Source organism: Parus major, chromosome 4A (genome assembly GCF_001522545.3).
Source record: "Parus major isolate Abel chromosome 4A, Parus_major1.1, whole genome shotgun sequence".
NCBI lineage: Eukaryota > Metazoa > Chordata > Aves > Passeriformes > Paridae > Parus > Parus major.
The window spans coordinates 9,046,900-9,070,608 of NC_031772.1; the positions used below are offsets into that span (position 1 = coordinate 9,046,900).

At 41.7% G+C, this 23,709-nt stretch overlaps 1 protein-coding gene across 5 annotated transcripts in view; it reads right to left on the minus strand.

Moving 5' to 3' along the window:
• Nucleotides 1–23,709, minus strand: part of KIAA1210 (KIAA1210 ortholog) — a 67,091-nt gene that overhangs the window by 35,909 nt on the left and 7,473 nt on the right. For 2 of the 5 annotated variants that reach the window (XM_015626208.3, XM_015626206.3), the window contains exons 1-2: nucleotides 17,367–17,512; nucleotides 1,053–1,129 (exon numbers count right to left, since the gene is read on the minus strand). In XM_015626208.3, coding sequence (XP_015481694.1) covers nucleotides 1,053–1,129; nucleotides 17,367–17,401 — 112 coding nt within the window. In that variant the 5' untranslated portion in view covers nucleotides 17,402–17,512. Of the gene's footprint in view, nucleotides 1–1,052; nucleotides 1,130–6,595; nucleotides 6,724–17,366; nucleotides 17,513–23,709 lie in introns of those variants that run through there. The other 3 variants (XM_015626209.3, XM_015626207.3, XM_015626210.3) reach the window with 3 other exon arrangements.

Genomic DNA, 23,709 nt, shown 5'->3' on the forward strand with positions numbered 1-23,709 from the left:
CTGAACTCCTTGGCAGCAGCACAGCAGCCTTTAACTATTTAAAATTTTGTTTATTTAGGGTCAGAGATATTCCTGGTGGGTTTAGAGCCAACATTTCAGATCATGAGATCTCCTGCTTTTCCTATCACCCAGGTCAGAATTTGATCTCTTTTCTGAATCTTCTGAGTACAAAATTTTCATGCCTGGGCTTCACACTAGGTTACCAGTTTGCTGGGATAGCACTAGACTGCGTGACAAACTAGATTATAAATATAAGAATCCAGAGAGTGCTGCACTTCCATTATTACACTTTTTTCACCTCTATCCCTCTGCCAATCAGAGTTCAACTAAGAGTCTCTTTGCCATTTGCTTACCTTTTCTAACAGTATTTTCATAGTGGCAAATATATTTCTAAAGGATAAAGCAAGATGACCTTTAAAACACAAACATTTAAGTTGATTACAAAACATTAGCCAAAGAAAAACCAAATGGCGTGACAGCCACTTCTCCAGAGATGCTTCAGACATGATGCTATTCCTGATACTCATACTTGTCTCAGACTGGCAAAAAACCCTTTAATGTAGACAAGTCTCTGGCATAAGTAAGATATTTTCCTTTCTTGCCTATTATTCCATCCCCTCACACTGTTTGCCATTCCACCAGATTAAAGAATAAGTAACAAATGCCCGTGGCCAGAAGCAGAGAAAGAAAGAGGCTGCTGGGGGTACTGACACAGCTCCCACAGACAGAGTCTTGTTAGCAGGCTCAGCTCCCAGCTCTGAAGGATCTAGCAACGCAGGCACAACAATCAGCCCCTCAAGCTCTAACAGCCTGCTTTCAAAATCCAAGTCAGAATCAAAAGGAATATCCTCCAATGGGATATGTTGCTCCAGTTTTCACATTAAAACCTCTTTTCCGTGATACTGACACCTGACAAAGACACACAGAATTTTCTTTACACTACAAAAGAAGCCCCCAAAAGACAACACTGCAAAACAGGTCACTACAGACTGGACTAATTGATGAAAATAAATCTTCCAAATCAGCTATACATTCAGAGGACAACTGCTTACCTGTGCACTCTTGGACTGTGTCGCCAGTTTCAGGTGACTGTGTGACCTCTGTGTGTCTTGTAGCCATTATATACTCACTGAAACAGAGATGAAAGCATCAGTTAATTTTAGTTCATCTCCCAGCAGAATATGGTCCCACCCAGAATGAAGACAGAACACAGCTGAATCCTTTCCAAAACTACATGCCCAAATGGTTATCAGAAACATGCTTTGCACACTTTTTTGCACTTTGGGCACAGAACATTTCATTTTTCAGGGACACTTATTTATCCAGCCACAACTAACAATCCTGACTAATCATTGCCGGCACCTCTCTCTTGTTGGGAGACCAGAATCAAACCTTGCTTTCAGGAAATATGTCACTACACTTGCTCAGCAAACACTGTGCTCCCCAGTCTTAGAATAATGAACCTTTGCTAGAGAGTGACAGCTCCACACTACTGTAAAAAACATAAGTAAGTGCTCAGCTGCCCAGGGTTCATGCATTACAGTGTCCTCACAGCAGGCACCAGTCTAGTCTGTCATCATTATTTAAACCAGTTAAGCATCAGCACTGAAACATCATTCCAGGCTATGCTACATTTGTGGAAACCAATAGATCAAATTTATTTTGGATCCAGTGCAATCAGCTTTTAACCACAAGCTCTGAAACCTTATCACCAACAGGGCTATTGATCGACCAAATTAGCTGATGGCATCATCTTCCTCCCTGATGAAAATAGAAGTTCAGCCTAGTTTTAAGATCACTCAGTGTTAACTGGCTCCACTTTGTATTTTCCAAATGGGTGTCTGTCACAGACAAAGGAATGAAGCAGCAGACCACAAGAGTTACAGTATAAATGTCAAGCAACAATGGAAATGTGATGGTTTAGCAGGGCAGCTCATAAATACTGTCCTTTGTTATGGAAGATACCTCAGTGATACTTTTATACAATTAGAGGTTCCCATATGCTGTCAGTACTCAAAGAGCAAGAAATCTTTACAACCAAATCCTTCTCTCTTTTCTGCATAGATCACATCTAACATTTTCCACATTTAAGTGGTGTAACAATACAATTCAAGTATCTCAACAAGAAACAAGCAAACAAGACTATAATTCTGTACTAATTTAGCCAATCACTAAACTGTGATTATTCCATTCTTCTGTATCACCACATACTCTAAAATCTGTCATGCCCAAAAGCCCTGGAACTTTTCTATGAGCCCACATCCTCAGACAGCCTTAAAAGGTAAGGTGCACAAACTCAGATGCAGAGGTGTCTGTCAGAGAAAAGAAAGGAGCAGCTCATGGAGGTAAAACAGGCAGGGATCCTGTGAAAAAAGAGGCCATGGAGTTAAGCATTCCCTGCACTGGCCACACAGACATGTAAATTGTCAAGCTGCTGAACTCTGGGGAGGAATAAAAGAGAAGCAAAGTGCAGTCAAACAGATCCCCTGTGAGCACTGGACACAGAAGAGCATTAACACAATGTGGTTCCAAATAATCACACTTCAACTTGTCAAAAACCAATGAAAAAGTCATTGTAACAACCAGGACTGATTTCACCTTTCCTAACTGAGACACACTGAGGTTGCTCTTGAAACAATTGTCAGACAATATTGACATGCAGTAAAAACATTTCTACATTTCCTCCTGGATGATCACAACCATTCAGCTTTTATCCTTTTTTCCCCTTGTCTCATAAATTATCTATGAGAATGTTTGTATTTCCTGAATACTTTCTTTAAAGCAGTAATGAGTAGACTTTCTTATAGACTCTTTCTTTATATTAAAAAGAAATTTAGTTCCAATTTTTCCTTTCAACTTTATGCACCATGCATACTGTGTTAGATTTTTCTGAGGTAAAGGGAAATGTATTTGAAATAAAATATCAAGAAAGCATTCAACAAATTCACAAGGACAAACTGACAAGTCTCCAGACTTGAAATTACTTTCACAGAATGTGAGTGGATCTGGCATTTGGCTCCTCTAGACCTCTAATTTCTGTTTTACCCACCTTCAATTAAACCAAAGCAAGAAAAAATTGATGCTTTCAGATCCAGCTTTGTTTGCATCAGTTCAAAATTTATTTAACTCAATCATCTCAGCTGCTCAGTCAGAATCCTTCCAGCCTTTGAAGATATTTGTAGTGCTTATTGAAACTGCAGGTGTGTATCTCCAATTGGTATATCTTTTATACAAGTAGAGCTACAACTGCAGAGGTATTCAGTGCTGAAAAACCAGTGGCAGCTTCTTCACAGTCAAATCAGCTCCAGCATTAATTCAATTTCATAGCTGAGTTCTCTGGGGCACATGGAGCTCAAGTGTCAATTACAAGGGTGCCCCATTTAGGACCTAAGGGTTTGGTGCCTTCGTATACCTCATCATCTTTTTCCAGTGAACTGAACATCACAGATTTTCTCAAGCTTTGAGTTAGATGAAGTAGCTGAATTACAGGGAAAAAATCCATATAACAGATGATGTATATATTCCACCAGCAAAGTGGAGGTTTGATGACCTGATGACATACCTGGAGGAAAGCTGGCAATTAGATGGCACTTAGACTTAAAATTCTGGTGGCAGTGAGTTGTACCTTACAGAGAACAGTTAGCAAATGCTCTGAGCAACAAACCCTAGCCTGGAGGTCAGTGTAATGGAGAAAAAGAGGACAAAACCCCTTCAATACAAATACATGTGAGTGCATAGGCATTAACCAATCGAACATCCAGACATTCACCACTTCCAGGCCTTAATAACAGCAGACAGACACAGTGTCAGGATGTATCAATACCATGTACATCCAGTTCAATCAGCTGTACTAACACACTGTGAGCTCTCCCAGAGCATTACACCATTAGAGACAAAGTTTTAAAACAAATACTGTCTGTGTATTTATTTTTAGTGATAAAAATATCAGGTTAAATAAATGGCCTTTTAGAGCAGTATTTCTGATACTCCTGAGATGCTACACAACAGCTGGGAGAAGATGCTCATAGAGGGATGCAGGAGACTTCTCCTCAGTGTGGGTGCAGGGACAGACATGACCAGGCAAGGCAGGAGAGCTGCCAAGTCACAGTTACTGTTTGCTTCTCACTAGAAGTGGAACAGTGGGCACATTTCCCCAGTCTACAGCTTTCTAATACGTTCTTAATCCTCTCTCAAACAGCATTTGCAATCCCTGCATATGCACAGGATGTACCTCCTGCTGCAGAGGTACAAGGGACACAAGATGCTGAATCTCTCCTACAACCCTCAAAAACCAGACTCAGCTATGGCCAGTAAGCCCACTGCATCAATTCCTATGTGGGGCCATGGAAAAGACTGAAAGTTTACCAAAAACACAGTGTTTGCCTCTCCCTGCACAGGGTGATGGGCTGGATTACCACAACTGTGAATTAGTTAATTACTTGCAAAGACTGGCTTCCTATGCAGATGCAATCACAAAAATAATACTGACATTATAAGACCCCATTTGCATTGCTAGGGTGTACTTAAAAGCAATTAAATTCATACAAAGTTGCAGGGTTTGCTGTACCTTCAAAACAGGCAGTGGAACTTAGCGGTCACCACTACCCTCACTTGGTTTGGTGTTTCAGATTCAGGCTCTCTGCTATTCCATACAAAATTTCCATTGATAACCCTACTGTGTTGTATTCACTTGAAGCTCTAAAGCTCATTACAGGAACTAATGAGTCTGAAAAGTAAAAAGAAATCCGCAGGAACAGGGGAAATGTTGTCTCCCCTTCACAATCTGAACCAACTGGACAAATATTTGGAGTACTCTATGGGAAGGCAGTGATAGAGCAAAAGAAATAAAGTTCCAGGATGGTGTCCTAACCATTTCCTTTGCTGAGCTGAACACGACTTATTATGTGCATGGGGGGTAGAGGGGTGGGAGAATGCTAAATGAATAAAAGACAATTCCCTTTCACTGCTTGGTTTGTGTATTTAATGACTCCTGGGAAGTTAGCATTGTACACGACTCAAGTTTCCAGCATTTAACAAAGGTCCAAGACAAACGCTTTCTGCTCAGCCTCAGAAAAGGGACACAGCCTCCTTGCTCTCTCTCCAGTGGAGCAGAAGACTGAACAGCAAGCAAGCTCCTACCTCACCTTTAGTGTTTCTTCAGCTTCAGTTCCATGGTTCTGCATAAGCATTCCAGAAGGAGTCTCTTATGACAGAGAGATCAAAGGAGATGCTGAACCCTGAACAGACTCTTTCTCATCAAATAAAGGCTTGAGGAAATAAAGCCTCAAGAATGAGAGGCTCTGCATTCAGTTAGCATCATCATAGCTTATAGAAGACAGACAGTGGCAAGCAGCCAAGAGAAAAAGGTGAAATTTTTGCCTGGAGCCTTTAAAGACAAATTTCCTCCATGCTACAAAAAATATTTGAAATCAAGCTTATGCTCCAGATTTCAGGACACACACTTTTCACAGCAAGATTCATCAGCACAGGAAAATGGATCCTGTGAACCTCCAGGTCACCACCCTGCAGCCAGCCTCCCCCAGAATACACAAGCTACTGCAGGACATCAGAGAAAGCCCTCTATTTCTCCTGAAAACCAAGGTTCAAAAAAAAAACACAGAATGCAGGATAGTTTAATATCCAGATTACATTCTGCAGCAAAAGGTGACTGAGAGGTTAAATTTTCTTCTCTCTTATTAAAGCACATTAGAGGACTCTGCTCTGACAAAACATGGTTGATGGCTTTCCTCTCTGGGAACCCACCAAGCTATCGATGAACTCATTAATCCAATGGCAGCTAAGTGAAGTTTACTCTCTGCAACTCCACGGAACAGGACTTCAGAGTCAATCATACAGCAGTAGCAAAGCCAGCAAGATTTCTATTCAATTTTCACATCCCTTGAGCATACCAGCAGCTCAGCAACCAAAGCTCCCTTTCCTCTCCATGAGATGAGGGACCTGCACTTCAAGGTCCACAGTCACAGAATTTGCTGAGCAGCGTGGGATTCTACAAACAGCTTTGTTGAAACAGAGTACAATCCAACATACCAGGGGGAACCAGGACCTGACCTTGTACAGCTGATCCCATTGTGCTCTTCTGTAATGTAGTGTTTCTAGGATGAAATTCCCAGGGTGTTTTGCCAGCCCCTAGATGGTATCTCCCATGGGGTCCCTCCCATGACTGCTTTATGTAAGTATAGATGAATAGCACAGACAGCAGTTTACACCAAGATTCTCCACTAGTATGGTGAGGGGAAGAGTATTTTATGAAGTTAATGAATATTGATCTTGTAATTTTCACTGAAGGAGGGATAGTACAAGAAAGATTAAGATCCTTTTCCAAGGATCACAGACAATAAATACAGCAGTAGTACCCACCAGGAAGTCTGGATAAGCATCTAGATAATACTTAGTATCAATAAAATATTCTCCCAGAATCAAGCAGGGGGCCATAATTCCCCATAGCAACAGAAAGCATTCAGCTTCTAACCTTGACAAGATATCCAGAGCAAACAACCATCCACATGGAGAGATCTTTTCACAGCTCTCACACTTTGCATTCAGACAATGCCCCCGACCCCCTCTGTCCCCACACCTTGGCTCCTCCGTGAAGACTCGCCAGAAGACAGGTCCCAGTGAGCTGAACTCTTGTTAGCTACAATCTACTCTGAGGAGCCTCTGCCTGACAGCGATTCTGAAGGATTTCTGCTGCTCAACAGTGCCTGAAGCATTATGTCCTGCCCTCCTAGTGAGTGTGTGTGTAACACTAATGGAAAGCAGCTGGTGGGCTGAAGCTGACTTTAAAAAAAAAAAGTAAGAGGAGGAAATGCCTTTCATACAGTCACACAGACTCATTCTGTAATTGTGTGAGAAGCCAAGAGGATAAGAAGGGGGAAGGGTAAATGGGAAAAATGCATAAGCACTCTGTCCACCAGTCCAGGAACTGAGAGAGTCAAGGCCTCTGTCCCCTGCACTGCTGCCCCATCTCCCCAGACTCCCTCCCTCCCTGCCATTTGATTTAGCACTAGAGAACTGTGTCCCTGCAACTGGCGACTGGACTGTAGCACAAACCTGGTACCTTAAACCTGATGCAGGTATCAGCAGCAGGGCAGCTGCTGGTTTGCACTCGGCTTGGGAGGCCAAACTGAAGTCCCAGCTACCAAAACTCTGCAACACTTGGTAAGCACAGGGCAGATTCACTCGGTTTGGTGCCACTTCAGGCTGTCCTCATGCACCTAATTACTCTGCTGTGCTTATTAGCACGATCTTGGGGAGCTGCTGTCTATGCAAGATCCCTGCTGCCAGTTTGTATCAACTCAGACAATAGACCAAATATCTGCCTGTTAGCCAAAAGCCAAGAAAAATGGTATTTGATAATAATAATTTTTCAGAGATTTTACAGTGCGTTTGCAGGTCAGTGCCAATCAGGAGAAATGTGACAGAAATTTGCCCAAATCAAGACTGGCTCTAACATAGTCATGATCTAAGCCACAGCAGGGTTTTGGCCCCAGACTGTCTCCATTTTAAAGGAATGGACATTAAATGACCCAGTTAAATTCCACTATTTGGCATTAGCTTAGGAGTAAGCTTTTCCCAAGTACTAATCCTTTTTCTTCATGCTAACACACTGGGGGAAATTCAGGAAACAGCTGGAATGAAGCTCTTCTCCCACTCTTCCTAAAAAGAAGAAAAATAATAGCAAAGTCTTCCAGCAGCCACACTAAAGGAACCAGTTGCCAGCAATAGGAGAAACTCTCAGATCCACTTGACATGGATACATTTGAAGTAGTTGTGGAGGAGGAGGCATTTAAAAATCAACAGGGATGTAACCAAAGGCTGCCTTTGCCAGTTAGGAGCTGCTCCCAGCGTGTATTACCGCCTTTGGAAATGGTTTCAAGGCAAAGCAACAGGAAATGTCAAGCTACTATCACTGAACAGCAGACATGCCTCATACCAGCAGAGTTGAGATGTCAGAGTCAAGTATGGGAATAAAAGTCAAGCTTACTGTCTCTGCCTCTCCAAGTGGCAAATTCAACAAGTAAGTGTAATCTACCATCCCAGACCTGTTGGTGGGCATATTTAGACACTGTTTTCCAGCTTCTGTATGTGCTTTTTACCCCCTCTTCAAATATCTAATTAATTTTGTTTCACTTGGAGCCTTCAAGCATAGTTAGATAATTGGGATCTGACCTGTGCTGTGCAGAGCCCAGGGAGCCTGGGCTGCTTTGTAGGGATCAGCAAAAGGTGGCAAAGGAAAGAGGTTTACCATCAGCTGGCTTCAACATGCTCTACAGGGACTTGAAAGACTGCGGGCCTGAGAAAACTTCATGGAAATATCTGCATACTCTGAAGGTGACAAGTATTAGTTTAGACAGCAAAATCTATGGGACAGAGCTTGTCTTTTAAATGTATTTTAGTAGATGGAGACTATTGGGCTGGGACTTGGGTAAATTCACTGGTTTTCCTGGCTGTGCCATTGAATAGAAGGGCAAATTACTGGATTTCTAACAAGAGCCAAGTTATCTGTCGCTCAGCCATGAGCTTCTTTACCTGTGAAATCACAATGGTCATACTGAACTCCTGAAAAGCTTAATGAGACCTATGGAAGAATTAAGTATCACCTCTGCTGTAGGAAACCAGCATGCTGGAACCATGTGGACTGACACAAGTGCTAGAACCATGTAGAAGGTAAATAACAAAAAATCCCATAAAATTTCACACAAGTAATCTTCATATCTGCCATGCCCCCATATTTGAGTCACAGTGATTTCCAATGTTATTCTCAGAAACTGGGAAGAATCATTACATCCTGGGCCTGAAAGAAGAGTCTGGAGGCATTTTTACCAAACTAAACTGTCTGACTATTGCAGGAAAAATGAGGCTGAAACAATAGAGAACTGAACACCACAACTGAAACATGGAACTTTAGGCTATATATAAAGCTTTCTCTATTTTTTAAGGTTTTTCCAAAGCTGTCATTTATCTGTCAATTTTTGGTTAAAGAGCAGCTTAAAGATGGGAAAAAATAAAAAAATCTTCAGATAAGATGAAACTTCTCAGGACAAGAGATAATAAAGATATTTAACAGCCAAGAATTCAAAGTGCACTGACAAAAAAATGGGGAGGCAAACAGAAAATTCTGGGACAAACTGTTACAAATTTTCACTCTGAAGATCAAAATGCCATAAAACCAGGCAGCCATCTTTTGGCTATAAAGAAGCAAATAAAACACAGGCTTTGCGGTCTCAGAAGCTGCCTTTGGCAGGAAGCTCATAAAATCTCTCTTCATGTGAAGTCACAAAACCTATTTGCCAGTATCTACTGCCTGTACACACAACAAATAAAAACAAGGCCAGCTCCATCCTGTGTTGAAACACATCGTGTCTGGCTGGCTAACCCCGAGCTCCCACTGCCCGTGGGCACTTCTGCAATTCAGAGCCCATTTTGGCTCCTGATCAAGGAAGGGCAGAGGCAGTCCCCATGCTTGCAGAGGGCTCCTCTGCAGCTGTGTGTGAAGTTTGATGGTTTCCCTCCTTTCTTCTATTCTAAAGAAAACCTCCTGCTGTCCCTGCTCTGCTCTCCTGGCTGCTCTCTCTGGAGCCTTGAGTTAGGCAGCTCCAGAAGTACAATTGGTCTTGAAGCATATGGAGAACAGTTGGAGCCAAGGGAGATCATTCATGTGCTCAAAGCAGCTCCTGAGCCATTTCTGTCCCAAGGGAAACTACTGACCCTTCACTCTAGTATGAGCAACTACTAGAAAGGGATTCTACTTCTCTGGGATTCCAGACACAAATACCTCTCTAAAACAGGATCATCTAAAATAAGATTATCTGAACTAATGCCGTTTTGCACCAATGGAGTATCAAGCTGAATTCAACTGTATTTTAAGGCAGTGGTACAGCAGCATCAGGGAGTAGAGACAGCACATGACAGCAGAAAAACCCAGGAGTGTGACACCAAAGACAGCAAGAATTGCAAGATGGGGTAGTGACAAGCAGGCACATGGGGGAGGGTGTAGCAATGCATCTGAACACCTTGGGCCATGATGTGCTCCAGCCAAACCATATTTAGAGTTTATTATCAGACCCTCTGGAATTTCTCAAGGTTGCTGAGACATAAGGTATTCTAAAAATAAGAAAGAAGAGGCTGAAAAACAAGAACTCAGGACCACAAGAGCCAGGTGACAGAGGGTGGTTGAACACCTGGACTGTAACCAGTCCTGTGCCCGAGGGGTGCGTGCAGAGTGCGTGGACAGTACAGGGGCACCAATGAAAAGATGTGCAATTGTGTGAACAGTAGTTTAAGAAAGTATAAATAAGTGTATAATGTAAACAATAAAGGGCTTCTGCAAAATTGTATTGGTTCATTGTCCAGAGGTCCTGAGCTCCTGCAGGAGAGAATCAGAGGGGACAGACATTCTCTAAGATCTTCACAGGCCAAGGCTGCAAGAAAGGAAGCAATAAGACAATTTGCCTCTTTTTAATTTAAACTTTTGAAACATTCTTTTCACTAAACTGAAATGATGGAAAATAGTTTGACTGCTAGAGTGAACCAGCAAACAATTCCTCCACACCTCTGTGGTGAGGTCAGATCTGTATTTTCCCATGTACATAGATAGCTTGATGGTTACCACAATGTCTCCATCCTAATTCTGAGCTAGACCTCTCAAATACATCTAATTTGCATCAGAACTACTGTGTGGATCACAAGTGCCTTATTAGAGGAGTGATATCTGGAAACCCCAGCAGAAGTGCACAGTTACATATTTCTGAGAATGTATAAGCATAAATTAATTCATCACGAATACAAGTCAAACATTCAGTTCACTAATTAACACCAGATCCTTGAATCTCAGAGGCCAAAAGGAACAACCACCACAAAATTTTGAAGCTGGAATGCCACCATGGCTCTGGATGGATGATCAGAAAGCAAGATTGGGCAGCTTTGACTGCACAGCCAAGTTTCCCTGCTCTGACTGAGAATGCTATAATTTTCTCTAAAGCACCCTGGTCTGGACTGAGGTAGAATTAATTTTCATGACAGCAGCTGGTATAGAACTATGGTTTGGATTTGTGCTTGAAAGAGTGCTGATAACTCAGATATGCTTCCTTTATCACTAAGCAGTCTTACCCAGAGCCTTTTCTGCTCCTCACCCCACCCCACCAGTGAGGAGGCTCAGGGTGAATGAGGAGCTGGGAGTGGACACAGCCAGGACAGCTGATCCCAATGACCCAAGGGATATCCCAGAGCATATGACCTCATGCTCAGTATGTAAATCTGGAGGAGAAGGAGGAGGGAGGACATTTGGATGGATGGTGTTTGTCTTCCTGACACCCTTACATGTGAGGGAGCCATGCTGTTCTGGGGATGCTGAACACCTGCCTGCCCTGGAAAAGTGGGGAATGAATTCCTTGTTTTGCTTTGCTTGTGTGCATAACCTTTGCTTTACCTATTAAATTGTCTTGATCTCAACCCATGGGTTTTCTCGTGTTTACCTGGGATTCTCTCTCCAATGCCACCACAGGACAGTGAGGGAGGGAGTGGCTGTTGTAGGACCTTATTGCTGGGGTTAAAGCACAACAGTCACAGAGATGCCAACATGGTACAGCATGGAGATAGGATTCAGCAGAGCACAGAATGCCTTGGCAGCTGTACACTTACCCCAATGCAGCAGCACACACGGGCATAACAATGCAGTTAAAGAAATGAATAATGACGTGTGTGGCTCAGGTCACGCCTTTTTCACACACATTGTGTTGGAAACCTTGGGCTGTTGGCACAACCCTGACTACTGGCACAGTGATGAGCAGTGACAGCTCAGCATCTGCAAGCAAATTCAGACAGGATATCAACTGACTGGGTTTTTTTTTTTCTTTGTTTATATAGCGACTCCTGCAATGGAGTGGGAGGCCACCTGCTAACTTGAAAAAAATAATTATGAATAAAATAACAAGATAAACAATACAAAATAAGAGAATTTGCAGTTAGTATTTGCTGTATTCAAAATAATATTTAAAACTACTTAATCCATAATAGCTTTACCAACCTTGAGACTATAACAAATGTAATGCCGAACTGTAAGTTTGAATCACATTAGTGTAGAACACCTTGTGCTCAACTGTTTTCTTACAGCAGGAGAAATCTGGGGGTGGAAGGGAATCAACCTTGGAATTACCTTGGGTTTTTTCCCTGTTTCCCCATGGATAGACTTATCTCAGATTTTCTCAAAACTGGCTGGTAATCAGCTCTAGCTGCTCTACCAGCTCAGGTAGGTTATCTCCTGGAAGTACAACTTGAACCCACTGCATTTTTGTACCATATATCATCAGATTTCAGCTTTTACATCCAATTCTAGGCCTTCATATCACAGCAGATGTGAAAGCCTAAATCTTCATGGATCTCTGCACAAGGAGGAAATGAAAATTAATCTCTCCAGTTGGCTCTAGTGGTACAAAGCTAGACACTTGGAGTAGCAGAAGTTTCTGTCTAAGAAGAGAACACAAGGGAAAATTATGACCAAATGTTTTCATGGCTCAGTCTGGCAAAATAACATTGTCAAAAAATGGTCAAATGATGCAGAAGAGTGAGAATCACATTCAGGAGATTGACCCAACCCAAGCTTCTGCTCCACTGCAAGTGGTGTAGGACAGGCAGCATTAGAGGTCAATTTGACAGCATATCTGCCAAATACTCAGAACCTTGGTGATAGCAAAAGGGTTGTTCTAGTGAAACCAAATAAACAGGCCTGCTTGGAATTCCTCTGCCTACAGCCAGCAAACACACTGCACCACTGTGGCTGCTAAAACAAACACCATCCAGAGAGAAGCACGAACAGAATGAGGAGATGGGTGACTCACTGGGGTATTAAGCCAGAACTGAACTTCTTGCACAAAGATGAGTCAAACAGAATGAGTCACAAAGAGAAATAGTTGATTATTTTGTTAATAATATAGCACCATTGTACTAATGGTGCCCAATTGCCTGCAGTGCCATGGCTCTGACACCTCCTAACTGCTTTTGTTCACCCTCTCTGCTATTTTTGAATAAGAAAAAAAGACTTAAGCCTCTATACATTTAATATCAGGCAGAGCACTGAATGACACCTGTGGACTGAAGACAAAATGCTCACAAATTCCAAACACTGTATAATTGCCAAATACAGGAATATGCTCATAGGTTGTGCACTGAAAGATTCCTCCAAGAGACTCACAATACCTGAGGAGTCTTTTCACCTCAGCTCACACTCCCTGATTTGGAATTAGCAGGGAGGACTCTCCACTTTCCATAAAAGCTGTTTCTTGAAACTCATCCAAGAATTGTCTCTGCACAGGTGAACTTACTTTGCTGGGCAGAAACCACCCATAACACTCAGATAATTTCATCTCAAAATCCCCCAACACTGACAAACTTTTTAATGAGTGATTCTTGCTCTTGTTGTGAAATAATATGCTAAAGTGATGTACAATAAAAAGACACGTAAACAGACATACTTCAGAATACCAAAGTGTTTATGTGAAGCATTTCACTTCTCTTGAATTCATCAGCCATACAAACAGATGCCAGATCACCGCAGGAGCAGTGACTCTGCCACAGCTCCTAGGAAGCCTGCATTGCCTCCAAAGCTGCACAGCCTTCTGACAGCTGCCAACTGAGCCCATGGACCATGGCTGAGCCAAGATGGTGCTGGGGGTTGCCACAGGCAGGGATGGCCAGGGAACTCAGTGGCTCGCTTTAAACAGTGCTGGAGTCTTGGAGAGATGCACGGTCTAAAACTGTGCCAAAGAGCAAAGCATCATTCCCTGCAGTCAGTCAGGAGGCAGCTCCTCAGCCCCCATGGCTGTCACACCCCTCTGGAAAGGGAGAGGCCACATGAGGTGAATGAGCTGCTGACAGAGAAGAGCCAACAGGCTCAAACTGCCCCGGCCCCCACGTGTCAAGTTGCTACTCCAGTAGCAGTTGGTGGAGCTTTAAACCACTTCCAATCCACTTGTCACTGTCCAAGCAAAAACAACAGCTGCTTGCTGTGCATGGGGAGCCAAAGGCTTGAAGGACCACACAAACATGTAAAAGTTGTAAAAAGTGTAACTGGCCTCCAGGACAAAGGGATTTTTGGGATTGCCACCACCCCCTATGAGCCTCTTCAACAAGAAGGCTGGGGTGAAGGTGCAGGGGCAGTGAGCAGACAGCTTACCCATCAGGTGGACAGCTCTGTACCATCTTTGGAATATGCCCAGCAATCACCAAAATCTCTTCCTGACACTTATCTGAACAGGCAACAAAATACAGCAACAGCACCTAACCCAGAAAACATATTTTACTCAATTTCATGGTCAGAACATCATTTTAGAGTGGCAATAGCTTTCATATCAAACAATCTAGAAATACGTTGAAAATTCTACTGATGCCTTCCTTGATCAACTTTATCCAAATGCTAAACTTCTTTGCAGGATAAAAGTGCACATCAGCATTTTTTGACAATTATGGAATATAGGAAAAGAACACAATACTTAGCACTGGAAGTGCAAAGCTTGGCAAAGCAGAAGACATTCAAGTTGAAATGTCTGTAACTCTGGGATTGTTTGTGAAAGGCAGCATGAAATCCTGAGTGACGACATTAAAAACAGCTAAATACATTTTCTTATTGTCTGCTATAGAAACCAGTCTGAGCTGTCACATAAAGCCTTCAGCCAAATATTTTATATAGCTTCTAACACACTCTATTTGTCTTTGGAAATTGGCCGTTTGCATTGACCATCAGTGAACCTTACTATTCAAGCAACCACATTTCCAGCTCATAACAACGTACTTGGCTAGGCCCAAAAACTGAGGGGCGTATGAAACAATTCCTCCACAGGCTTTAGGGAACTTTTTCATCTCTGTTCAGGTATAATTTTTTTTCTGGCACCACGCTTGGAGCAAGGAAAAAACAGAACCCTGCAACAAGTGTGATGACGTATAAACTTAGCAGAACAATTCAAGATTACTCAGTATATGCTGGTTAAACAGAAATATGAAAGCAACCTTGAAGTTTTATTTCAGTGAAGTAGCAGCCAAGATTGGGACTGGGATGAAGAATTACCTGGATTTGGCTTTGGGTTCTTTTTTTTCATTTCATAAAAGGACATTAACAAAGCACAGGGACAAGACTATGTGACAAAGATCAGATTCTGCCACACATTATTACAGTGTGCCAAGGCAGAGCTTTTCCTTCCTCTTGCAAAATGTGGGGGAGTGGGGTAAATGTGACAGCAACACAGGAGGGCACTACCTAAAGCAGCTTTTAAAACATTCCAGGTACTTTAGCTGGACTCAGCAGCTCAAAGCCCTGGAGGGAACCCTTCCCCAAAGTCCATGGCAGGTTTCTTGGCAGGTACTGAGCTCTAAGTCGCTTTGGCCAAAATCCTACTGGTACCCAAGCCAATTGCTTAAAGCATAAAAGTAATTTCATTCCAAAAGAGCTTTCATTCAGAAAGCAAACTAACTCCTACAGGTCAAATGAACACGTGAGAATTTGGGGAAGTTGTTCCAATTGTCCAGAAAGACAAATACTTCATGTTAAACTCCAAACAAATTTCATTGACAATTAATCTCAGGCTAAAAGCCTTGTTTTGTTTTGCTTGTGTGCATGACCTTTGTTTTACCTATTAAATTATCTTGGTCTCAACCCATGGGTTTTCTTCTGTTTACCTGGAATTCTCTCTCCAATCCCACCACGGGACAGTGAGGGAGGGAGTAGCTGTTGTAGGACTGAATTGCTGGGGTTAAAGCACAACAGTCATAGAGATGCCAGTGTATTACTGGCAACCAGTGTCTTGAATTCATTTTAACTGCCAATAACCATAGCCAAATCAGTATATAAAATTTGTGAAGACTGCAAAGGGTTAGTAGTTACATTAATTCACCGGGGAACACATCACAGGGCTGAAGTAACAGGTTGAGAAATATAACCCATGCAGACATATATCAAGTGTAGAGACCTAACTAAAGAATATCAAGAAAGATGAATCTGTTGAAGAAAAAAAACCCTGTTCCTCATAAGTCGGGTAGAGATTGACCAGGAAAGAAGAGATAGTTTACCACACGTAAAAAAGCTTCATCTGTCCAGCCTGTATAGCCTCTCTCTGAGTTTCAAGTTAGTTTTAAATGCATTAGATTCTGAAGGATTTGGGAGGAAAAATCAAACAATGTAAATTTACTACTTTTTATCAATTCAAGCGCCAATCCATTGATCAGGACTCACTCATAGCCCCTTCGCTAGTTCTCATGCACAACCTCCCTTTATCTAAAGCAAACTTCTCCCCCAAATATTAACTCCCTGTTAAAAATTTCAAAGGAGGAAAGGAGTCAAAATGGTATGGAAATGCTGACTGAAATCCAGTAGGAGTTGTGTGCCTTTGAAAATGCACATTTCCACCAGAGTAGTGTGAGACAATCTAGTGGTGTGAGGGACCCTCTGGGAGAAGGAAAAAGAGTCAGTTGCCAGCTCCACTTTTGAACTATTTTCCTCCTTCTGATATCCAGGACTTACATTTAACTACCAGTATTCACATCTTAAGCCTCAATACACAATTTCACTTGCCTTCCACTGTGCATGTTCCCTGTCTGTAATCTCTCACCGGGTGCAAGAATAGAGCCCTCTGCAGTCTGCTGATGCAAAACACGATTAAACCGCTCAGGTTTGGCAGCAGGAAATTTTGTTTCATTCCTCAGCAGGGATAATGTCAAAGGAAAAACAGAATGCATCTTCATGGTGGTTTAAAGCACAAATACTAACATGCAATCTCTCATTCTCTTTTCCCTTGATAGTCTACTCCAACAGAACACGCCAGAAAAGCAATAAAAAAATAATTATTTTAAATACAACCAAATCTCTCAACAGGGAGCAATTACAGAAACAAACCTCAGACTGCTTATAGAAAAACTGAGCTCATCAAGTCCTTAAAGAGCATTTACTAGATAAAGAGCATTTACTAGCTAGACTTCTAGCTGAACATTTTTTAAAAGCCAATGTGAATTTCTGTATTTCTCCTTTTTATGTGTTAATATATAAACAATATAGCTAATCACTAGGGAAGAGGGCATTTTCCCTCTTGCTATAATTAAACAGGAAAATATTCTTAATTCTTTTTTCAATATTTCATGTTTATACTTCTGAAGGAGGAAAAAAAAAAAATGACAAATTTTCACCAAACAAATACTATAGTCAGGACTTATTTTTTGCACTTTTGTGCTCAGGCTGGTACTTCAGACCTAAGGCATAACCACTTTGTTCGATGCTGCAGCTGCAATACAACAAAGACAGAATTTCAAAGTACCACTAGACTCAGCTCGCTTTGGAAAGGTGGAAGGCTCAGCATGGCACTTACTTTTTACTTTTCAGGCAGCCGTAGAACCCAGCCATGGTGCTTCCCTGGAGGCGTGTGTGCGTTTAATTCATCCCTGTGTGTGTCCCCACTGGCCCACATGCACGCACCACAGCACCAGCCTGCTGCAGCAACCCCTGGCCAGATAAAGTTCCTGATCTGAGCCACTCAGACTCTGCTGAACTGGGTCCAAGGAGGGCTGTGCCTGCTCCATAAATGGTTATGAATTGTTAACTCCCCCTTTTCCTGTCTCCTTCCAGCTATTGGTAGGCACAGCATCCGAAGTGTAAAATACCATATGGCATTTGATTCTGTCTCCCTGTGGGACTAATGAGAGGCTTGGTTGTAATTAGGATGTGAAGAAGCCATGAGGAGATTAATTGTTATTGTTATTTTTTAGACAAAGAAAAGCTACAGAAAATACTTGCCACATCTTTGAAATCACAACTAAAAAATGTAGTCACTCTCCAGCACAGAAGAGGTGCACAGGATCTTTTAAAACAGGGATTATCCCAATTCACTGTAAATCACAATCTATTCTAACAAGCTATTCTGCACATTAACAGGGAAAAAAACACCAAACAACAGCAAATCCTTGCAATATTGCAAGGTCAGGCAAAAAGCTCTAGAGTTGAAATTAACCAGCACACCCATATGACAGAATTAGTGTCTGGTGATGGCCTCTGACAATACACTAACAATTGTTACTCACTATCACAACTAAGGAGGCACTCACTGGCTGTGGAAACTGGTAAATGCTGGGGAACATAAACCTCAAGGAACCTCATTCGCAGGGGTGACCCAAGCCCTGGGGACAACATAGCTGTCCACATTTCTGGCATTACATTGCATTAAATTCATATGGAAATGAATTTGCATCGTGGTTATCAATGGCCTCTGTTGAGGTAAAAGCAGAAAGGAGGCAAGACATTGCTTGTGTTGCCTGCACAGAAGGAGGGAGCCTGTGCCACAGGGTGAGCCTGCTCCTGGAGTCGCATGCCTTGCTAAGTATATCAGCTCCTGAATAAAAACTGCATGGATATTTAAAAGTAGGAGGTTCATAACTCTCATAATAGCAAAGCAAAGATTTACAGTCATTCCTAGAAGATCAGAAGAAAACCACATTTATTTGTATTTCTCAGCTGGTACATAGTGTTTGAATACTTGGGTCTGGCAAGCCAGTAGGAGGGAGTATTATTAAGTGTTTTTATATGAGTTTCTTAAAGACATTTAGTAGAAATACCAGATCTACAGCAGAGAATTCCTTTTTGAATACTTGGAAAAAATACTTTATTTTAATACCTTTCTCATAAGAGACACATGTAGTTAGAGAAATGGACCTCTGGTGAAGAGTCCCATACAGCAGTTTTCTAACTGTGCAGAAGTTTGACATCTGGGAATGGACAACTCAATTTCCTAATTTTCTGTAAAGGCCCTCCACAAAGGAAAGCTGTCACACAAATAATAGATGACAAAAAGTGCAGGGGCCACCACAAACAGGAAACAAATCATATGTCTAGTCATACTCTAGTCACACTTAGCTGGAAAGCAAAAGCCTCTACAAGCAGCCAACTTCAATGCCATCCACAGAGTACACTTGCATTTGCAGATCAAAGCTGACCTCAAGCAGATATAATATATTTTCTGTCTCTTGGGAAAGGACAAAGCAGTGAAAACACAGTAGCACTAGTTGAAGTTTTACCCAAATGAGTTTCACTGTTGGGAATTACTGCACTTGTCACAATGACTTCATGCTGAACTCTTAATCCCAGCAGAAAAAGGATCACTAGAGAGCATTAATCTCCATCCATCAGACAAAGCCCATAGGGAAAAAAAAAAATGCAAAATCAAGGCTTCAGCTATTGGGCAACCACCACCAGGAAGGAATTCCTGGAGATTACTGGAGAAACCTTCTGCCTGGCTTAATGCACAAAACCTTGGATGCAGCACTGCATCTGAAATCTGCCTGGCATTTTGTTCAGAAAAATGCTGCCAACAGAAACATTTATTCTACAGTAAGAAATTAAGGAGACCTCACAAGAAATTCACATTTATATTTAAAATCAAGGAAGATCAAATGGCCTTCCAGTGGGAAGGCACAATCCCTAAAGCTAGCGGGAGGGTTAATCCTGATGACGTTGGAAGAATTTCACCACTTTAACTGGTGTAGAACACAGCCTGGAAGCTTTAAAAAATCAGTGTTTTTGCTAACATAAAGCAGATTTCCTGTCTCCAAACCTCCTCAGATGGCTTGCCTTCAGAGTATGCTTCCTTTCAATATTGTTTTTTTCTTTCACACATTTTTGTCTTGAAGTTACTTACCTGAACATGCAAAACTTCATCTGTTGGCTTCCCTTTAGGTCAAACGTAGTCCTGTTCTCAGCAGCTAGCAGTTTAGCAACACACATTGCACCATCTCAAAACCCCCTTGCTTTCCAAGAAGCACAGACGAGTAAACAGTCATTAAAAATAATTATCCCACCTCAGAATTTAATACTTTTTGATTCTCTATCTTCATATCAACCTCCAAGGCACTTCATGCTAGATTTATTATTCACTGCTCTGCCTCTTTATCACTAGCACAGCTTTAAATGGCTACACAGTGCACGTTTTGGGTACAGCCCTGAAATCTTAGATGTTGATAAACATCACAGCTCTATGTCCACAGGCAAATCAGTGCAAGCAAGCAGGTATGTGCTGTAGCTGCCCTGACAGCCAGACATCGCTGCTCTGACATTTGCTCCTCACTTGTCAAGTGCTAAAGTGAATGGGCTGCTCTACTGCCAGTTAATTAATTGAAGCTGGGAGGTAGATGAACACCAAATAACCACAGACTTCGGCAAAGTAAAGATGGTCCTTCAAAGATAGGGAAGACAACAAGTTTAAACACCTGGAATTTCAATCAAATCTGGATTTCCTCTGAAGTTTGTGGCGTGGCTTGATTGAAATAGCCCAGTCTAAGCCTACTTCCATTTGAAAATCATGGCTTTCTTCAGATTCACTGTCATGGCTTTCCCTCAACAGCCCAACACTGCAGCAGCCCCCTGCACATCCAAATCACTGCACATCCAAATCTGTCTCGCTTCTCCTGCCAGGAGGGCGAGCAGTCCCAAGGGCAACCTGCCCTCCCACAGTGGTACCAGCAGCGAGCTCCCAGCACCTGGTAAACCTCCCAACAAGTTTCTTAATTTCTCCAGAGGGAACGAGGGAGGCAAGACTGAGCAAGGTCCAGCCACCCAACCATTGAGAAATCCTTGCACCAAAATACAGCTCCTAAAATCATCAAACTGTTTGTTTCACATGTCCTGCCACTTGAGCCATTGCGAAAAAGACCTATTCAACTTAAGTAAGCAACAGCAACTACTAATCCAATGGAGGAAACTCAAATACACACATATTACAAATACCAGGGTACATGCCAACAGCCTGAGAGCAGAGGTGTTAGGAGCTACACACACAACCAGCAATCCTGAATTTGTTTCATGTCCAACAGAGCTACTGTGCTTCTTGCAGCCTCTTGCCACTGGATCTCTAAGGGCTGACCACATCCTTGCCCCCCACACTTGCAAACGCTTCACATTTCACAAAATGCTCATCCAAATCTGGCTTGCATGGCATCAGGACACTGCACAGCAGCAGGAAGGGACCAGATGTCACATAGTTAGGAAATCACACGTTTCACAAACTGCTTAAACAGGGGTGTTTGGTTTACATTTTTTAAAATTCATTTTCAGAAAGGGACAAAAATTTCATTTGAGCATTTCACTAAACAAGTTTAGAGGTAGAAGTAACTGACAGACAGTAGCATTTCAGATTTCTGGTATATTTTGATGTCTCTGAACTGACTTCTTATCAAGGTAAATGTCACATTGTGATAGGGTGAGACATCATACACTGATCCTTGAGCAACTTGGATTTTATGTCATGAAGATTCTGTGTTCTTTACAAGCATGTTGCATTTGTACCCCTAACAACACTTTGCAACTGTGTGCCGACATGAATGTGGCTCTGAAGAAACATTTTGCAAAGAAAGGATTCAGCTTCTACAAGTGAAATTCCCAGGCTGGCAAATTTGTCAGGCTTAGAAATTTCTGTAAAAACTCTTCATTTCTAAAGAAACAACTGAACAGGCATCACTGTTAAAAGCTGCACTATCAGAGCTTTAAGCAAACAGGGTTAGAAACAAACACAGTAGTCTGCAGACAACAAAGAAGTGGAGATAAGAGGATTTCTGCCTTGCAGAGTTTATACATCCATCTGTGATTAATATTATGAGGAAAATGAGGGTCAAAGCCTATCTCTGAAACTGAAAGTAGAGAGTGTAGTTGGAGGCATCCAACTATGCACTATTTCAGCTTTTTGTTCATGCATTTATTTATAGATGCATTAATAAATTCTTCACAACAGAAGAATTTGCCATGATACTTGCTCTGGAGTCTAATTACTCTATACTGCTCTAATTATGTGTGTTTTCACACTTTGTGTACAATGTGTGGGATTTGGGGGATTTCTGTTGTTGTCATTCCCTGTTAGAGGGACTCCCTGCAATCTCCTTCAATAATAAGAATATTCCAAAGACTGCAGCAATAATATAATCTCTTTGATTCCAGTGTTTGGTAATTCTGAGTCTTCATTATTTCTTTCAGTTTATCACAAACACACAGTCTTCTCCTCTGAGGAAGAAGCGAAGAAGAAATTCAGTATGGGGTATCCAGTGTAATACTGAATTCTAAAATATGGCCAGAAAAATACTGGCACTCTAAATCTATCCTTTGTGTCTCACAGCCAAATGTGAACTCTTCCTGGATTAACTGGAGATGAAGGTCAGGTCGTGTCATTCAAAAGGTAATTTCCCCTAGATTTGCAACAGGATCACAGATGTAACCTCAGACTTCAGTGACAAAAAATATCAATTGCCTAACAAATAATACAGATGCAGAGATAGAATTGCTTGTTTGACATTTTGCAGTCTACAAGGATTTATTTGCATATATATATATGTAATTTATTTTTAGATAAGTATCAGCATCCCTGTATACAAAGATTAGGATGTGCTGCCTCTCACATCTCGGCTTTCTTCGTCCAGGACCATAAATCTAAAATCTAAGATTTTAAGGAATCTAAATGAAAAACAGATCATTTTTGACACAGTGGAAGAGCTGCTATTTCCTATGAAAATACTAGCATAGTCAATATTTTATATACTGGGAAACTGTGGTTCTTTTGTCCTGGTGGGGTTAGGGTAGAAGTTGAACAAAGGAGCTCTATTTCTGCACATTCTGACTTAAGAAAATACCAGGTTAAAGAATATTAATTTCCAACAACACAACTTTTCCTTCTTGGTGTCCAGGCAGGCACCAACACACAAGACCATCTGGAAAGAAATGTGAGAACACAGTATGTAGCTACAGGCACATGGACCAGTGCCTGGTCTAAATGTCGAACATCAGAGGTAACAGTTACTGAGTCTAAACAAATATCCTGCGATGATGTGAATAATGAATTGAGTTTTCTACATGCCATTCTTCCCGAATTCCCCTCTAGGGATAGATCCAGTTAATGTCCTTCAAACACTCTAGCCAAGCTCCCTTGGAGACAGATCAGAACAACACTGCCACTAATGCTGTGCTGTGAACATCAATCCAGTTTAATGACTTCCCATGTATATTAGTTTAACACTAATGTAGGCCCATCTCTGCAACAGAGTTATTCCTGATTTGTTTGTCCAGGTATAAACAAGAGAAGAACCAGGGACTCACACATCTGGAATAATATTCCTAAAACCATCAGCATCCTGAATTCCAGCTGCAACCAAAATAAAACTTCAAAAATGAAGGTCATCTCTGATACCATCTCAGTGACTGTCGACCAAAGCAATAATACAGGAAATCACGGAAGCACAGCTCTGGGGAAAAGCTGGCTGACTCCAATGTCTGCAAACACAAGGCTAAAGATAAGGTGACCATTAACCTTCAGAGAAAGGCAGGGAAGTCCCAGAATGTCCTGCCTGCAGGCTTTACTGCTCCAAGGGGAAATAAACAGAAAAATAAAACTCAGAACTGCATACTCTTGACATTTAACTCAAATGAGTACACAATGGTAACATAGCGTTTTCCCTGTTACCTTTCCTCTGTATAAAGGCATGAATACAGTACCTAGTTCATTCCCAATCAGCAAAATAAGTGAAAATATTGAGTAATAATAAATTTATTCCTACCACTTGATATCTGTCAGATATCAGACCTGTGCCCCTCTGTACAGAATATATTATTCTATACTGCAGGTACAGTGGGGAGAACTGAGGACAAGTAATTCAGTGACTGTTCCAGAATCCATAAACTGCAAC